At 35.2% G+C, this 15,382-nt stretch overlaps 1 protein-coding gene across 9 annotated transcripts in view; it reads right to left on the bottom strand.

The window, feature by feature from the left end:
* LOC106874300 (uncharacterized) overlaps positions 1 to 15,382 on the bottom strand; it is a 373,269-nt gene that overhangs the window by 178,371 nt on the left and 179,516 nt on the right. For 8 of the 9 annotated variants that reach the window (XM_052974178.1, XM_052974177.1, XM_052974184.1 and 5 more), the window contains 2 exons: positions 12,442 to 12,610; positions 5,237 to 5,409 (listed from right to left, as the gene is read on the bottom strand). In XM_052974178.1, coding sequence (XP_052830138.1) covers positions 5,237 to 5,409; positions 12,442 to 12,610 — 342 coding nt within the window. The remainder of the gene's footprint in view (positions 1 to 5,236; positions 5,410 to 12,441; positions 12,611 to 15,382) is intronic. The other variant, XM_052974180.1, reaches the window with a different exon arrangement.

Here is a 15,382-nt window from a genome sequence, read left to right as displayed (position 1 = left end):
AGCTATGGACTCTCTTGCACACCACAACTGATGCTTCTTAGGTTCAACTTTTCTCTCAAGGTACTTACACTCTGTCGAGTATGCACACTGACATTACACATCCATCGGAGCATACTGGCTTTATTCCTTGTGAGCTTACGCATGTCCTCAGCAGTTACGGCCCATGTTTCACTGCCATGTAGCATGGCTGTTTGTACACATGCGTCATACAGTCTGCCTTTTACTCTGAGTGAGAGGCCACTTGTCACCAGCAGAGGTAAGAGCTCTCTGAACTTTGCCGAAGCTATTCTTATTCTAGCAGCTACACTTTCAGCGCACCCTCCCCCACTACTAACTTGGTTACGTAGATAGCGGAAGCAATTAACTAAGTCTAGTTTTTCTCCCTGGAATGTGGCCAAAGTTGTTTTCTGCACATTTTCAGTGTTTATTGCTCCTGAACATCTGCCACATACAAAAACTAACTTCCTAGTTAACCTTCCTTTGATATTGCTGCACCTCTTATGTGTCCATAGCTTGCACTGTGTACATCTTGTAGAGTTTCTACCTATGCCTTTTCTACAGATCGAGCAGGGCCATCTAGCTGAAGGGGTTTGTGTTTTGTCTATATATATTTAATATTTTTGGAGTAATGGGTATATGTCAGTTTGTGTGCTGAAGTGTTGACTAGTGTACTGGCACAGTTTGGGCTACCTGACATTATCTGTAGTTGGGGTATATTTCTGTTGGGTCTACTTCAGGAATTCCGCAGCTTTAGTTGAGATAATAATTCTTTTATTCGTTTATTTGTTTCAGTCATTTGATTGTGGCCATGATGGAGGACAACCTTTAGTTGAACGAATCGACCCCAGGACTTGTTCTTTGTAAGCCTAGTACTTATTCTATCCATCACTTTTGCCGAACTGCTAGGTTATGGGGACATAAACACATGAAAATTGGTTGTCAAGTGATGGTGGGGGGATAAACACAGACACTAGTGGCTGTGTGGTAAGTAGCTTGCTTACCAGTCACATGGTTCTGGGTTCAGTCCCACTGCGTGGCACCTTGGGTGTCTTCTACTATAGCCTCGGGCCGACCAAAGCCTTATGAGTGGATTTGGTAGATGGAAACTGAAAAGAAGCCCGTTGTATATATGTATATATATATATATGTGTGTGTGTGTGTATGTGTTTGTCCCCCCAACATCACTTGACAACCGATGCTGGTGTGTTTACGTCCCCGTAACTTAGTGGTTTGGCAAAAGAGACCGATAGAATAAGTACTGGGCTTACAAAGGATAAGTCCTGGGGTCGATTTTCTTGACTAAAGGCGGTGCTCCAGCATGGCCGCAGTCAAATGACTGAAACAAGTAAAAGAGTAAATACATGACAGGCTTCTTTCAGTTTCTGTCTACCAAATCCACTCAGAAGGCTTTGGTCAGACTGAGGCTATAATAGAAGACACTTGCCCAAGGTGCCATGCAGTGGGACTGATTGTGGTTGGGAAGCAAGCTACATACCACACAGACACACTTGCACCTATAATAATAATTTCGATAATAATAATTTTTTAAGTAACATGAAGATGGGTTTGATATTAATCTGTATTTTGTACAATGGCCAACCCATCCTGCTATTGTCCCTTACGGATGGGATACCTTTCAACATGTTCTGTTGTATCAATTTTGCAATCTGGGTCTCATCAAGTACATCTATATGTAAAGGTTTGTGTTTTGCAAAAGATCCTGAGTTTTAATTGTTATACTGTATGCTCATCTGTTTAGGGAATGAAGCATCACTACAATTTTCTATTACTATTATCTTTTTTCACTAAGAGTTGAAAACACTTGTAAATATAGACAAATAATTGTGGATAAAAAAAAGTTTATAGGGGAAGTTAATGGATGGATAAGGATGGATTGAGTTTTATATATATATATGTAGTGAAACTACCTATCGCCATTAGATACAAAACTACTATCGCCATTACATACAAACTATCTTCTCATTTATATATAAACAAGCGCAGGCGTAGTGGAAAACACATCTCCCTGTCATCATGTGACTGATAATTATTTGAAGCGGCAAATTCTTCGAACCTTTCCCGCCAGAATGCAAACTGACCAATCACAGCTCCTAATAAGGTCACGTGATAGTGTTTTTCTACTACGGTCTTGGAGCCCCTATTTTGCTTTAAATAGCTTTAATTCAGCAGCAAAATTCGTCTCGGTTCAGTTTCTCTTAGAGACTGTTCCGTGTACCACACACAGCAGCAGCAGCAGTTCCAGCGACAACAAGCACAGCTTCGTCCAGCCATGACCCACCATCGTCGCCATCAGCAATACGAGTCTACGACTACTAACCAGCATCATCGCCTCCAGCGTCAACACGACTTTCTATGTACACCCATAACCAAACCGTAACCGCGGCACATATTCTCTCTCTTCGATTCTGTTTGTGTGATTCATCTTCACCACGAAATAACAGCCAAGAGTTTCAGCCTGCGATAAACGTCTGTCCTCAAGAACCCGGCCCGGCATGGAAGCCACAACATCACAACTAGTGATCGCACTGCCACACATACGCCTCAACTTCTTTCACATACAGACTCTTCCTATTGTGTACTCTAAGAATTGGTATAAATGCTCACGTGTTACTGACTCTCTTTTTATCTGCTGTATATAACGCATACACATACATGTATCACTCACATACACGCTTTTCTTTATACGACGGCCTGTCTTTTATTATGTTTTTATATGTCGCATTCACACTCACACACAGACATACATTTTTAATGTCACAATAAGTAATTCTGTTATTCATCTTATACGGTTGTGTTCAATAGCGTCTTAATTACTGGCCATCTATGTTATCGTAGTATAACATATTTGTATATCATCATTGATATATATTTTTGTGTTCGACCGTGTGACGCGTTTTAAATAAAAGGAGTCCTGTTTTTCCATTCGTCACCATTTCTCCTTTTTGAGTTCGCACGGTCGTTCTTACATATATATATATATATAGTAAATAAAAAAAACCAAGAACAAACACAAAAAAACAACAATGCGAGGACGTGTATGTAAAGTATTAGCAAACGCTCAGGGAAGGAAAAAAAGGTGGTTTTACATTTTGAGCAAAGCTCTTCTTCAGAAACAAGAGATAGGAAAGTCCAATAGAAAAGGAAGAGTGAGGAAAAAAATCGCCAATGATTCACATGTGGTTACATTTTTTTAATAATTATTTATATACATAAATATATATGTATAATGGATAATAAAATGAATGGTTTACACCTGGTAGCTTACTGGTAAAGCACGATCACATTCACAGTGGTCGTTATGTATATGGCAAATGAAAGATGGAAGATGGAATATATTATGGAAAGATAGATGAGAATTTATTATTAAACACGACAATTCTTTCGACACATCTAGCATTGATACCTCATGGGTGGGACACTCAAGAACTGGTTCAGGAGCATCCAGCGGTGCAGATATATTTCATTGGGTTATAAATAAATACAACTCATTAAAATAACAGTTCCGTAATGTAACTTCTCGTTTTGTAGAAAGAAAAGCAACCAGACTGAGGAAATGTCTTCATTTATATAAGATCAAAAGTAAAATCACAGATGGAAAAAGAGAAATGAACACGCAAGTCCAGTGAGAAAAGTATTACAAATAACTGTTAACAAATATGGATGTATAAACACCCTCGAGCAAGCTGTATAGTGAGAGTACATTTGCTCATACAAGCATCTGCGAAAATGTGAGCATACGCTCACGTGAGGTTTGGTGCATTCATGATCACAAAGTGAGTTAACTATCTACGTGGTGTTTGTAAGAATGGGGAGGTTAAAAGTAAACATTCAACATTTTTGGCAGATTTTGTATGGCGACCAAAGGAGGATAAAATGAAGTACAGCATAATTTGATCCATAGTAAGGCATGCAAAACCAAAAAATATAATTTCCAGAAGATACCATCTCTGATCCAAGGAATCCCTGTCTATTCTGTGGACTAATGAGAAGATCATTAATAGAATTTCTGAACAACTCTCAAGATGCCTCCATGCATATAAATGTACTTTCGCTCAATGCAGTGGGAATGGATTTTGAGTAACCATTAACATAATTTAATTTAATTCAAGGTATAGATGACTTATATTTACTTTTAACCTCCCCATTGTTACAAACACCAAGTAGATAGTTAACTATCAAGAGAGAACAGGAGAGAGATGGCGAAGTGCTAGGGTATACTCACAAGGAATGGGGTTCAGAACATAAAAGAGATGGTAGAGTAAGGAAGAGAGAGATAAATGGTGACAATTGCCAGAGCATGCCCTCAAGGTGTGGGGACATAATATATGTGGCCAGGTATTGCTAAGAAGGAATGAGGTGGGGATTGCAGTGATTGGTGAGAACCTGGGTATAAAGAGTGGGGATGGGAAAAAGCAGCAATATAGTGAGCAGGGCAGTGAGGTCTGGATGGGGAGTAGGAGACAATCATATGTGTATGAAGAGGAAATGTGGGGAAAAGAAAAGTTGCAGTATGGGAGACATGTCGTTTGGATTCTAAGGCTAGGGTGTGTGAAAATTTTATTGGTATGTGTGGGTGGGACACAACACTTCTAGCACTCAGTTTCACTGACATAGGCAGGTCATTTCTAGAACCTCATAGCATCAGACAAACTAAATGCTAAATTCTCAATGTATTTAACAAAGATTTTCTTTCACCTGAAGACAAAGCTTAAATTCTGCATTATTTTGAAACATGTAAGTAATTTATTTATTATTAAATATGATATACATTATCTACAACTCTTTAAGTTACAAAACAATTTGTTGTGATATTTGAATTTTCTTGTTGTTAAATAAAAAATTTCATCAAACTGTTTCTCAGTCGTTTATCCTTATCATTTTCTCTTGCATCATACTGTATATTCTATATGTTCTGTAGAATGATACATTAAGTAGCTTTTTTATGAGTACTAACAGATTACTTGAATCCATAAATTGTGAGTTATATATATAATGTGAAAGAAATAGACATATATTCTACTCACAAAGCTGAAGGTATATTTGAAAACATTTGCATTGATGATAGTTATGATGAAGAAACATTTGATAATAATCATGAAGAGGATAATCATAGTGCGGATGATAACATCAATGATGATGACAATGGTGACAATATAAATTACAATGATGATTTCTTCATCTATGTTCATATTGTTGCAAATAAATATTCACTTACCAATAACTTTATAAAATATCTTGAGTTGCAGTCCTTCTATGTTACTTTGACAGATCTCAAATGTGGCTGCTTTTGAGAAAGTTGTGTAGTTGAGATAATTAGATTGTAATGCAGAAAATCTGATATATTCTCCTCTCTTAAATTTGTCACTGATTTTTATTGTCAGACATCTGCTAAAAAAACAAAGAATATTTTACCAACAGACTCAGTTTTTTTTTTAAATATTGTTTTAATATGCAGTAAATAAAAAGAATTAATTGCCAAGCTTGACACAATTTATAATGAGACAAGATATGTAAAGCCTGGAGCGCAGATATGAGATGCACTCTTGCTTATAAACAACAGGAGATAAGGTGTGCATACAAATATTGCAAGATATGCCATACTTTTCAATATTAGTGTAAGTTCAAAGATTATATAAAGGATTACACCAGTAATATTAGATGTTAAATCATAGACAACAACACTTTCTGATACAAAGAAAACTCATCAACAAACATGTCTGCCAACACCTCCTTTTCATCTGCCTTTTCCACACCCCACTGTTGGTAATTAGAGACAATTGTTTATCTTAGCCATTAAGCATTTAAACTGGCCATATCCGGCTCAAATATTCTACCTGTTGTATATCCAAACTGGTCAGATCTGACCTCTCAAACCTATTCCCACTGTGTTCTGCTAAAAATAAACAATCACATTGTCAGTCTCAAGACTTTGAGATATTACATGGTTAATTCAAATCAATGTAAATAAATAAGCATTGCATTTGACAATAATCTGAATATTAAAGGGTTAAAAGATGAATTGTTTCCTTTAATTAACAATATTTCCCACTTTTTTCTTGTCTTGTTTGTATGAGCACCTGGCAGCTGTGGATTTATGCTAAACCAGGTTTTCAACTGCAAAAAAAAAAAAAGAAAAAAACATAACTTTAAAATTTATACTAAAGATTCCAGGAGTCTTAATGGATGGTACACCTTTCTTGTTAAAGGCTCAGCAATTTGTACATTTGTCAGAATCTATCAAATTTTTGCAATTTCCTTCCTGCCTATTATTTCTCTCAGGACAGCCCAACTCTACGTGATGTCTTCTGCCTGAAATTTGTGGACCAAGTGCTTTTTACATAGCACCAGTACTGGCAGGGTCACCAAGTAACTTGCAAAACAAAGATCCTTTGAGAGGGAATGTGGTACTGGAAGTGATCTTATACCAGATGATGAAAGGTTCGAGTGTGATACAGGTGTCTTACTGAAGAGATAGGAATTTTCTATTCTGCAAGATGCTTTTATACTTCCAATATTGTCCTCTAATTGTTATAATTTCAATAAAAATTTTTCTATAAAAATATATGCTTCTAACATGTCATCCATTGCCACTTTCTGCAGCTAAGGTACTTTTGGCAATTCTTCTAATGCACTTAGATTACTAACTAATCAATGGGCATATAATTATTGTCGCCATCCCCAATGCTTTAGATGGGCAAAAGAGGCATCACTGTATGCCACTATTTGGAAATTATCAAGATTTCTTAATTCTGAAATAACTATTTGAAATTTTTCCTTCTTTGCTTTCCTAACTGTCTTGTTGACTTGTTTGCATACACATTTTAAAAGTTTCCATATATAACTGGGATACATTAACATCCTGAGTAGGATCTAAGCAAGCTAATCTGACTGGATGCTTGCTCTGAAAAATTTAGCCTTAATATCCTCTTGATTTACACCCAACTACAAAATGCCATAATACACTCTCTTTCCAACATGTGGGAAAGTAATTTTTAATATTACTAGCATCTCTATTGGAAAAGACTCTAACCGCAAATCTAGCTTTTCAATTTTATTATTCAGCACTGTGGACATCTTGGTCAGCTACCAGCATATAAACTTATTTCCAATACAACTAAGTTCTCTTTTCTCTGTTTTGTCTCAAGTCAATATTTGAGCAGGAGAAGGAGGAAATATTACACTTTCTTTATCTGAAGGTATGGGTTCTGCTTCTCTTGTTTGTCTTCATTAGCTTGCCATTCAGACACTCCAGGCTCAATCCAACCAAAATGATTCATCATGTTCCATAACCACAAACATTATATATTTGTTTTTTACCTTTTGTTTTACCTGCACTACTTATTATAGTCAATCTCCTCCATTCCAAATCCTCATTAAAGACATACCTCAAGTTAGATAGTTTTTGACTTTATGCCCCTTTTTTTTAAAGAAATAAATGGAAAAAATACTCAACTTCAGTTGATTTATTTGGCTTTATGATAGTATAAGCAAATATATTTAAGCACATAAACTTAAGAAAAAAACATCAAAAAAATCAACACTGAAGTGAAAAATCAAATAAAATACATATGAAAATATGTACAAAACATTAATTAAAAGACATTTTTTAAAAAAATGTCTATAGATTTTAAGGTGATTTTTTCTTGTTAAATCACATCTCGGAACCAATTACCAATGAAAACTGAGGTATGCCTGTATTTGTAAGTTTACATTAGAGGACTGTCCTAGTTTGAGAAGCATAATCGTCTTTGAAACAGATTATTGTTTAGGTGGTCTATTTCTTTTTCACATACTTTGATGCCTTTCAACATTGTCTTCTATTGGTATTTCAAGTTCAGCATTCATATCACTCCTTTCATGAATACGTAATCTTGAAATATCATTATACTCATTTGGTGAGGATAGTAAGTTTATTTTAATTACCTTCTGAAAAATGTTCATATGCTTCAGGATATAGCAGACGTATTCTTACATAAGTGCCTTCATATTTAATAAGCACTTATGCTTCTAGTCTTTGATAGTTCCTGGATCAAACCATTTATCACACTCATTCCTTTTATACAAAAACCACATCACCATTTTTGTAGGACTATGCCATACTTGTCCTAACTTGGTAATGAAGTACACATTTTAATTTCTCCAAAGATTCAACACTCTGAATCCTTTTCAAGTTAGTTGTTACAACCTCACTGGTGGAAACACCTTCTAATGCAAGAAATTCATCATTTAGAAGAGAAGGCAATTTGTGATTTCTTCAGCTCATTTCCATTCACTTGATTTCATTTGTTCTACCTATTGCTCCATTGATTCTGGGCTGCAGTGATATTACAATATTTAGATTCTATGTTATGTCTTGAAACAATTGGTTATCAAACTTGCTGCTTAACAAGACAGATTACTATTTTATTTTTGCTTGGTTGATCTGGTCCCACACCCACTTCACAGTTGATTTGCTAGTTACATAGCAAGTTACATCAGCATGAAGCAGAAGACACTATGCAGAGCTGCTCAAAGTAATTCTCCTATTTCAACTATTTATAAACAGGTTCCATGAGTTGGTACAGTTTACCAAGCTAAAAGTGTGACAGCTCAATATAATTAACATAAAAAATGTATCTTCTCTCCTCCTCCTCATCATTTAATATCCGCTTTCCATGCTGGCATGGGTTGAATGTTTTGACAAGAGCTGGCTAGGCAGGAGACTACACCATACTTTGTTGTCTGTTTTGGCATGGTTTTTACAGTTAGATGTCCTGCCACTCCACAGAGTGGACCAAGTGCTTTTTACATGGCACCAGTACTGGCAGGGTCACCAAGTAACTTGCAAGACAAAGATCCTTTGAGAGGGGGTGTGGCATTGGAAGTGATCTTATACCAGATGATGAAAGGTTAGAGTCTGATATAGACAGAAACTGGTGTTTTACTGTAGAGGAGATACACGGTCGGGGGAGGGGGAGTGATCAAGATTGAGACCAGTAATGAGTATTGCTGTAGAGGAGATACATGGTTAACCAATCCAAGGGATAGAGCAAGAGAAAGAGGGTGAATGGAAGAGAGCAGAAAAAAGATGGTGGCAAAGTGCCAGGGTATGCTCACAAGGAATGGGGACAAGAATATAAATGGGATGGTATAGAAGAGCTAGGGAGAGACAATTGGTAGTAAAGTGGAAGGGCATGCCCTCAAGATACAGGGTCAGAATATAAATGGTAGGGAGTAGAGACTTCACATGAATGCAAAGAGTGAGGGGGTGTGGGACAACAGGATGGGAATGATACAGTGAGCAGGGCACAGAGGACAGGATTAGAGAGTAAGAGATAAGCATAAGCATAATGCATTAAAAGAGGAAATGTGCAGAAGAGGAGAGATGCAGTTTGGTTTGTTGGGGTAGGGTATGGAAAAAGTTCCCTCTGAGGTGTTATTGAATAGTAACTAGTCAGAGTATTCTGACATACTGCATGGTATGCATTATGTACAAGTAATAGCTCAATATATAATATTTTTATACAACAGATAATGTAAACTGCATAAAATCTCATTGCCTTTTCATCCACACCATGCAGCAAATTAAGCAGGGATTTACCAGTAGAGAATACTCATCATCCTCTCAGAAAGAGAGCCTCACAACCTATGAACAGAATCTAGATAGATCTACACATGTTTCATCATCATCATTTAATATTTTTTTCCATGCTGGCATGGGTTGGACCATTTGCATTCACATAAACAAACCCAAATGTCATACAATCCAAAATACCAAAAACTTGAAAGCCAAATGCTCACAGTACAAAATTTTGAACTATTTCAAGGGAAAATAATTGTGAAACAATCTCAAAAGATATATACCTATAGTTTTGAAAGGGAGTCCATTTTAACATATTTACTTTTACTATGCTATATCAGTATGCTAAGTAAAACATGGTTATCATTTTTACTTAGAAAAAGTGGACTGTAGAATGTAATAAGAGTATTACAGGTATACAAATATCAAAGGCGAAAGTGAAATAGTTTTCTTATTGAATATTACCATTCTTTAAATTCTCTCACTATTTAATAGTTTTCTTCTTGTCTCTTAAAACAAACAGAAACAAATCAAATGACAGAAAGACCAAATTTTATATGTCAATGTTATGAAGCAAAGTGAAGGTAAAGTGAAATAAGCAAGTGTATGAATCTATCTAAATTCAACTCGTTAATTGTTTGGTAAGCTTATGTTTTATATTGAAAGAGGGAAAGATTTATTAATGAGAAAATTTTTTAAAATAAAATATTTGATAAATATATTAATTAAGTTACCACTTATGTCTTTGATATTGTATCCCTAAAATACATTTTATTATTACTACTACTATTCAGCTATTCCACATGGCAGTGAGACATGAGCTGTAGCTACAAGGACATGCAAAGGCTTTGAAAGAAATGAAACCAGCATGCATTGATGGATAGGTAATATCAGTGTACATGTACAACAGAAAGTAAATGATTTAAGAGAAAAATTGGGTAGAAGAGGCATCAGATGTATTGTGCAAGAGAGAATGGTATGGTCATGTAATGTGCATGGATGACGACAGCTGCATAAAGAAGTGCTGATCTCAAATTTTGAAGGGAACATGTGGAAGGGGTTGACTCAGGATGACATGGGATAATGTGGTGGCAAATTACCTTCAGATGATGAGCTTCACAGAAAAGATGACAAAGAACTGAGATCTCTGGCAATTTGCTTTGCTTAAGAAGACATATTATGATCTCCTCTCAGTTGGGAGATCTTTGTTTTGCAAGCTACTTGGTGACCCTGCTGGTGCCATGTAAAATACACCTGCACTGGTGCCATGTAAAAAGCACCTGTGCTTGTACCATGTAAAAGCACCTGTGCTGATGCTATATAAAAAGCACCTGCATTACACTCTGTAAACTGGTTGGCATTAGGAAGGGTAGCCAACCATAGAAACCATGCCAAAACAGACAAATGAAGCCTGGTGTAGCTCTGTGGCTTACTAGCTCTTGTCAAACCATCCAACCAATACCAGTATAGAAAACAAACATTAAATTACTACTACTACTAATGCTGAGGATGCTGCTGCTGCTGCTCCTCCTGCCCCTGCTCCTGCTCCTACTACTACTACTACTACTTTGTCTTGCAGTGTAGATGGAAAAAAGCACCAGAGTATTTAGTCCATTGTCAAGTCACAACAAAGATCTCAGACAGATAATATTTTCCTTAAAATGTGTACAACACCTATCAAGACTGATTTTTATATGATACCAATCTTGCATCATATTCCCAACCACTTTTAGAAGTCTTGAAGTTTCAATGGTATTGACCCCAATGCCTCGATCAACACTGGTGTCATTTTTACATCAACCTCTTGCATTCCAAACAGTCTTGCCATCTCCACTTTCAATTTGGAGTACTCAGTGATTTTTTTCAACATCTTTTCTCACAACACACGTCATTTGTTATGGCTACATTAATGATCTGGCAGTACAATTACACTGTCAGAAAATCATAATCCCAGAATATCATTGCTTTCTCATCCTCCCTAACTAGGCACATGCACATACCAATTCTTTGTTACTTCATATTGGTACAAACAGACTTGTATTCTTTTTGAACAAGGATTTTACATCTACCTACCAAGTAGTTTACATTTTCCACATTCTTTTCCCTGAGTTAGCATTTCTTGGTGTCAGAAGACTTGTAGATGTTATACTTCACTGAATTCATAGCAAGATCTGGTCTTGTGCAGCAATTATAAGGCTTTCACTGATATGCTTCAAATTGCCTTGTTTAAGCCATATCTATGATGTTGCTTTATGTTTGGTATCTTGTGTATTTCTTTTAAACTGACTCTGCATTCTCATATGTATGTATGTATGTATGTATGTATGTATGTATGTATGTATGTATGGATGTATGTAAGTAAGTAATGTGATGACAGTTTTCCAAATCATTAATTATATGCTTTGATCTTAACTAAAAAGCAAGTGGCCATTGAGCTAAAAAGAAAGTGTAATTTTAAATTGTTAACAATTTAAAACTATGCAATATGAGTTTCTATAAAAGCAAAATTATAGACTATATACCAAAATTAATGGTCATACTCTACAATTTCTGTAAGTGTGTAAGTCATAGCTGTAATGAGGGAAACACCTGTATATTTGCACAATGGTATGCTTTTGCTATCTAGCTTCCACTAAATGTTGTTATTGATACTTAAGCTGTAATCTATTTTTTACAGTATTTGTATACAATGACAATAAATTGAATTATATATTTCACAAACCTTGAATAAGGGTGACTTCTACCCAACATAAATTATGTGAAAATGAATTTTTCTGTGGTGTGCCCTCCACTAAATGGAAGTTATTAAACTTTAAACAAAAAATGGTATGACCAGTGATTAATATAATTAGTGCACTTACAGTTGATTGTTGCCAGTCAAATTACTGATGTCCATATAGAAGTGTATTTTACATTTTCTGCAAGAATTCAAAACTAGCACACATTTTCCGGAGCAGTTGCTTAAATGAATAAAGCCTTGTGTTCCAAGATGCAATATACTGTCACCATAATGCATACACATTGTAAAATCTAAATAAATATAAATTGATATGGAAATAACTGTATTTTACAGCCATCACATTCTTCTAGATGAGTCTTACACATTTAATCTTACTACTAAGGCAAATTATTCACAAGTACCCTCCAACTTGTTAAAGTTATGATTAACTTTCAAGAGACCTACTGCTGTGATAAACTTTGCCACAACAGTCTCCTGATAATACTTCAAATGCAAAAGTAATATGGAAAAAATATATATTCAAACTTTAGCAAAGTTAATGTTGTTGAGTTTCATTACTTTAGGCATACCAATGACACAGAAATAGTTAATTAAAAAAGTCATTTGATTGACAAACCTAGTCAAACATGTCAGTTTCATCTTTATTGGAGGAGGCCAATACACTATAAGATTTAAAACTGTAAATATTTGGTTTCAGTTTTAAAGAGAATTCACTGGAGGAGACTTTACTGTTGAACAGACAAGGTTAAACAACAAAGATGTCTAAAACACAGTTTTTATTATTAATGAAGTTATATTTCATGCAACATATTCATCTGAGACTGAGATCATTGTAAGGTTAGAATTTACAAAGAATCAACAACAATAATAATTAATCATAATATTCAATAAAAAATATAATAATCAATAGAAATTGTCTCATATATTGGTACAATTGCTCAAAGTTTGGCTCAAAGTATATAGGCAATTTTCTTAACTCCAATACATAATTGGTATATATTTTATTGACCCATGGAAGATAGAAGATGATTCTAACAGAATTTAAAATTAGACTCTAAATGGACATAACTAAATATCATTTCTGTGATCCACCACTTTGTCAGTAATGATTATGATTATTTTTTTTTTCTTTGTATTTAAAATGATGATGGTGGTGAATAAAGTATTGAATTGACATTAGAATCAAATATGAATTAGATATGCTACTGCTTTGAAATTTTTACATGCAGTGACAATCTCTAAGGGTAATTGCCTGCATCACTTTGTCAAACTTTGGAACAATGCTTGTATTCAGAAACACTGAAGAAAACCTAGCCACCAAATTTGCTGAACAGCCACAGGGTAAAAATACAAATCATTTAATTTGTAAAGTGGCTACTAAAAATTCCTTAGAAAATTTAATCTGTTCAGGATAAATACTGGGTGTAAGGATGCCTTTTCCAACCTTTGCCACTACTGAGGAGGAGCAGTAAGAGGATGATATTTAAATGTACACTGAGTACTTGAGCTAATTGCTCAAGGAAATGGAAATTAAGTTCAAAGATCTGGAAAAGACCATTCCAAGTTGGGTGGTTGATCCATTTGGGACAAATGCAGCTGATGTTGATATCAGATTACAAGAAAGCCTTTTTGAGTTGCAGAGTAATCAAACTGTTCAAGCTTATTTAATCATGTGCTAAATAACTTATGGACAAGTAGTGAAATTACTATGAAATTCCCAGTGCTTTAGCAGAAAGTAAAATTATATTTCATTGCCTTTCATTCTTCTTACTTGTTGAGTCAAGTTTTAGTCTAGTCTCTCCTACTATCGAAAAGTCACCAACCTTGCAGCATCAGCTGCAAACCTGCGTGTTGCCACCAGTAACACGGAGTGAAAAATCAATAAATACAGGGACCTGGCTAGCCACTATCAGCTTGTGCCAATCATCATTGAAATGCCAGGTGTTCCAGGACCTTGTACTACCGATTTCCTCTACAAAACTGGTGTAACGGTGGTCTGCTGGAGAAATGGGCCCCTTCGAGTTGAGTGGCTACTGCAGTGCATGTCACTGGCCATTCTCTATAGCAACACCACTGCAGTCATTACCATAGGCTGTGGCTGAACACACCATTTGTTTTGGGGCATGTGGCCCATCATCCCCTCACCCTACATCTTCTACTGATTTACCACCTCCACCATTTTTTCCCTTTCTTATCTCTCTTCTTTCCTGTTACTTTGTATTTAAATGTTCTAATAAAATAATGTTTTCTTAGAAATTGTAAATAGAAATGATATTTGTTTGTCTCTAATAGTCCTGATATTGAAAAACTTGTGAAACAACATCAGCCAGAAGGATCTCACTGAATAAATACAGTAAATAAATAGTATTATATATAATTTTATCTAACAAAAGAATTTTATTTTTGCATATGCATTATATCAGAAAAATGATGTATGACTATAAAAGATTGTTTTATTGAATTCACAAAATACATTATTTAAATTTAAAGTAGTATTTCAACCTTTCATTATTATTCAATTAATTTTACAAAGTTTATTTTTATTAAATATCTAACATTTTTTCAAGTGACTAGATTTTACAAAACTGAAGTACATTTTTCACTAATAAAGAATAAAGAAGGATTAATGGCCTTCCCCCACAGGGTGGGGGAGTGCATGAGCTAAGAAAGGTTGGAAACCATTGAATTAGAAGACCACATTTTGCTTGGGTATTTCATTAATGCCTCATTTTTTTAGCAAAATTCACTTTTTAAAACTGATCACAAGGCAGCATAGTGGATGCATGTTATTACAACACCAACATTGAAGATGAACTACAGGGGTTGGACAAAATAATGGAAACACCTAGCATCATAGCATCATAATTTTGAACTATATATAAAACCGTTAAAAGCTTGTTTATTTATATGTTTTGTGATTCATTATTAGTGTTGCTTAATATGTTTAGCTAAAATTGCTGTTTCTTTTCAGATATTATCAGAAAAAGGTAATTAAAATTCATTAAAATGGCAGATCTATCGGACTTTCAAAGAGGTTAAATTGTTGGTGCTCGTATGGCAGG

The sequence above is a fragment of the Octopus bimaculoides genome, chromosome 17 (genome assembly GCF_001194135.2).
Source record: "Octopus bimaculoides isolate UCB-OBI-ISO-001 chromosome 17, ASM119413v2, whole genome shotgun sequence".
NCBI classification, from domain to species: domain Eukaryota; kingdom Metazoa; phylum Mollusca; class Cephalopoda; order Octopoda; family Octopodidae; genus Octopus; species Octopus bimaculoides.
The sequence above is the reverse complement of the archived record's forward strand: the minus strand, read 5'-3'. Positions and strand labels throughout refer to the sequence as shown.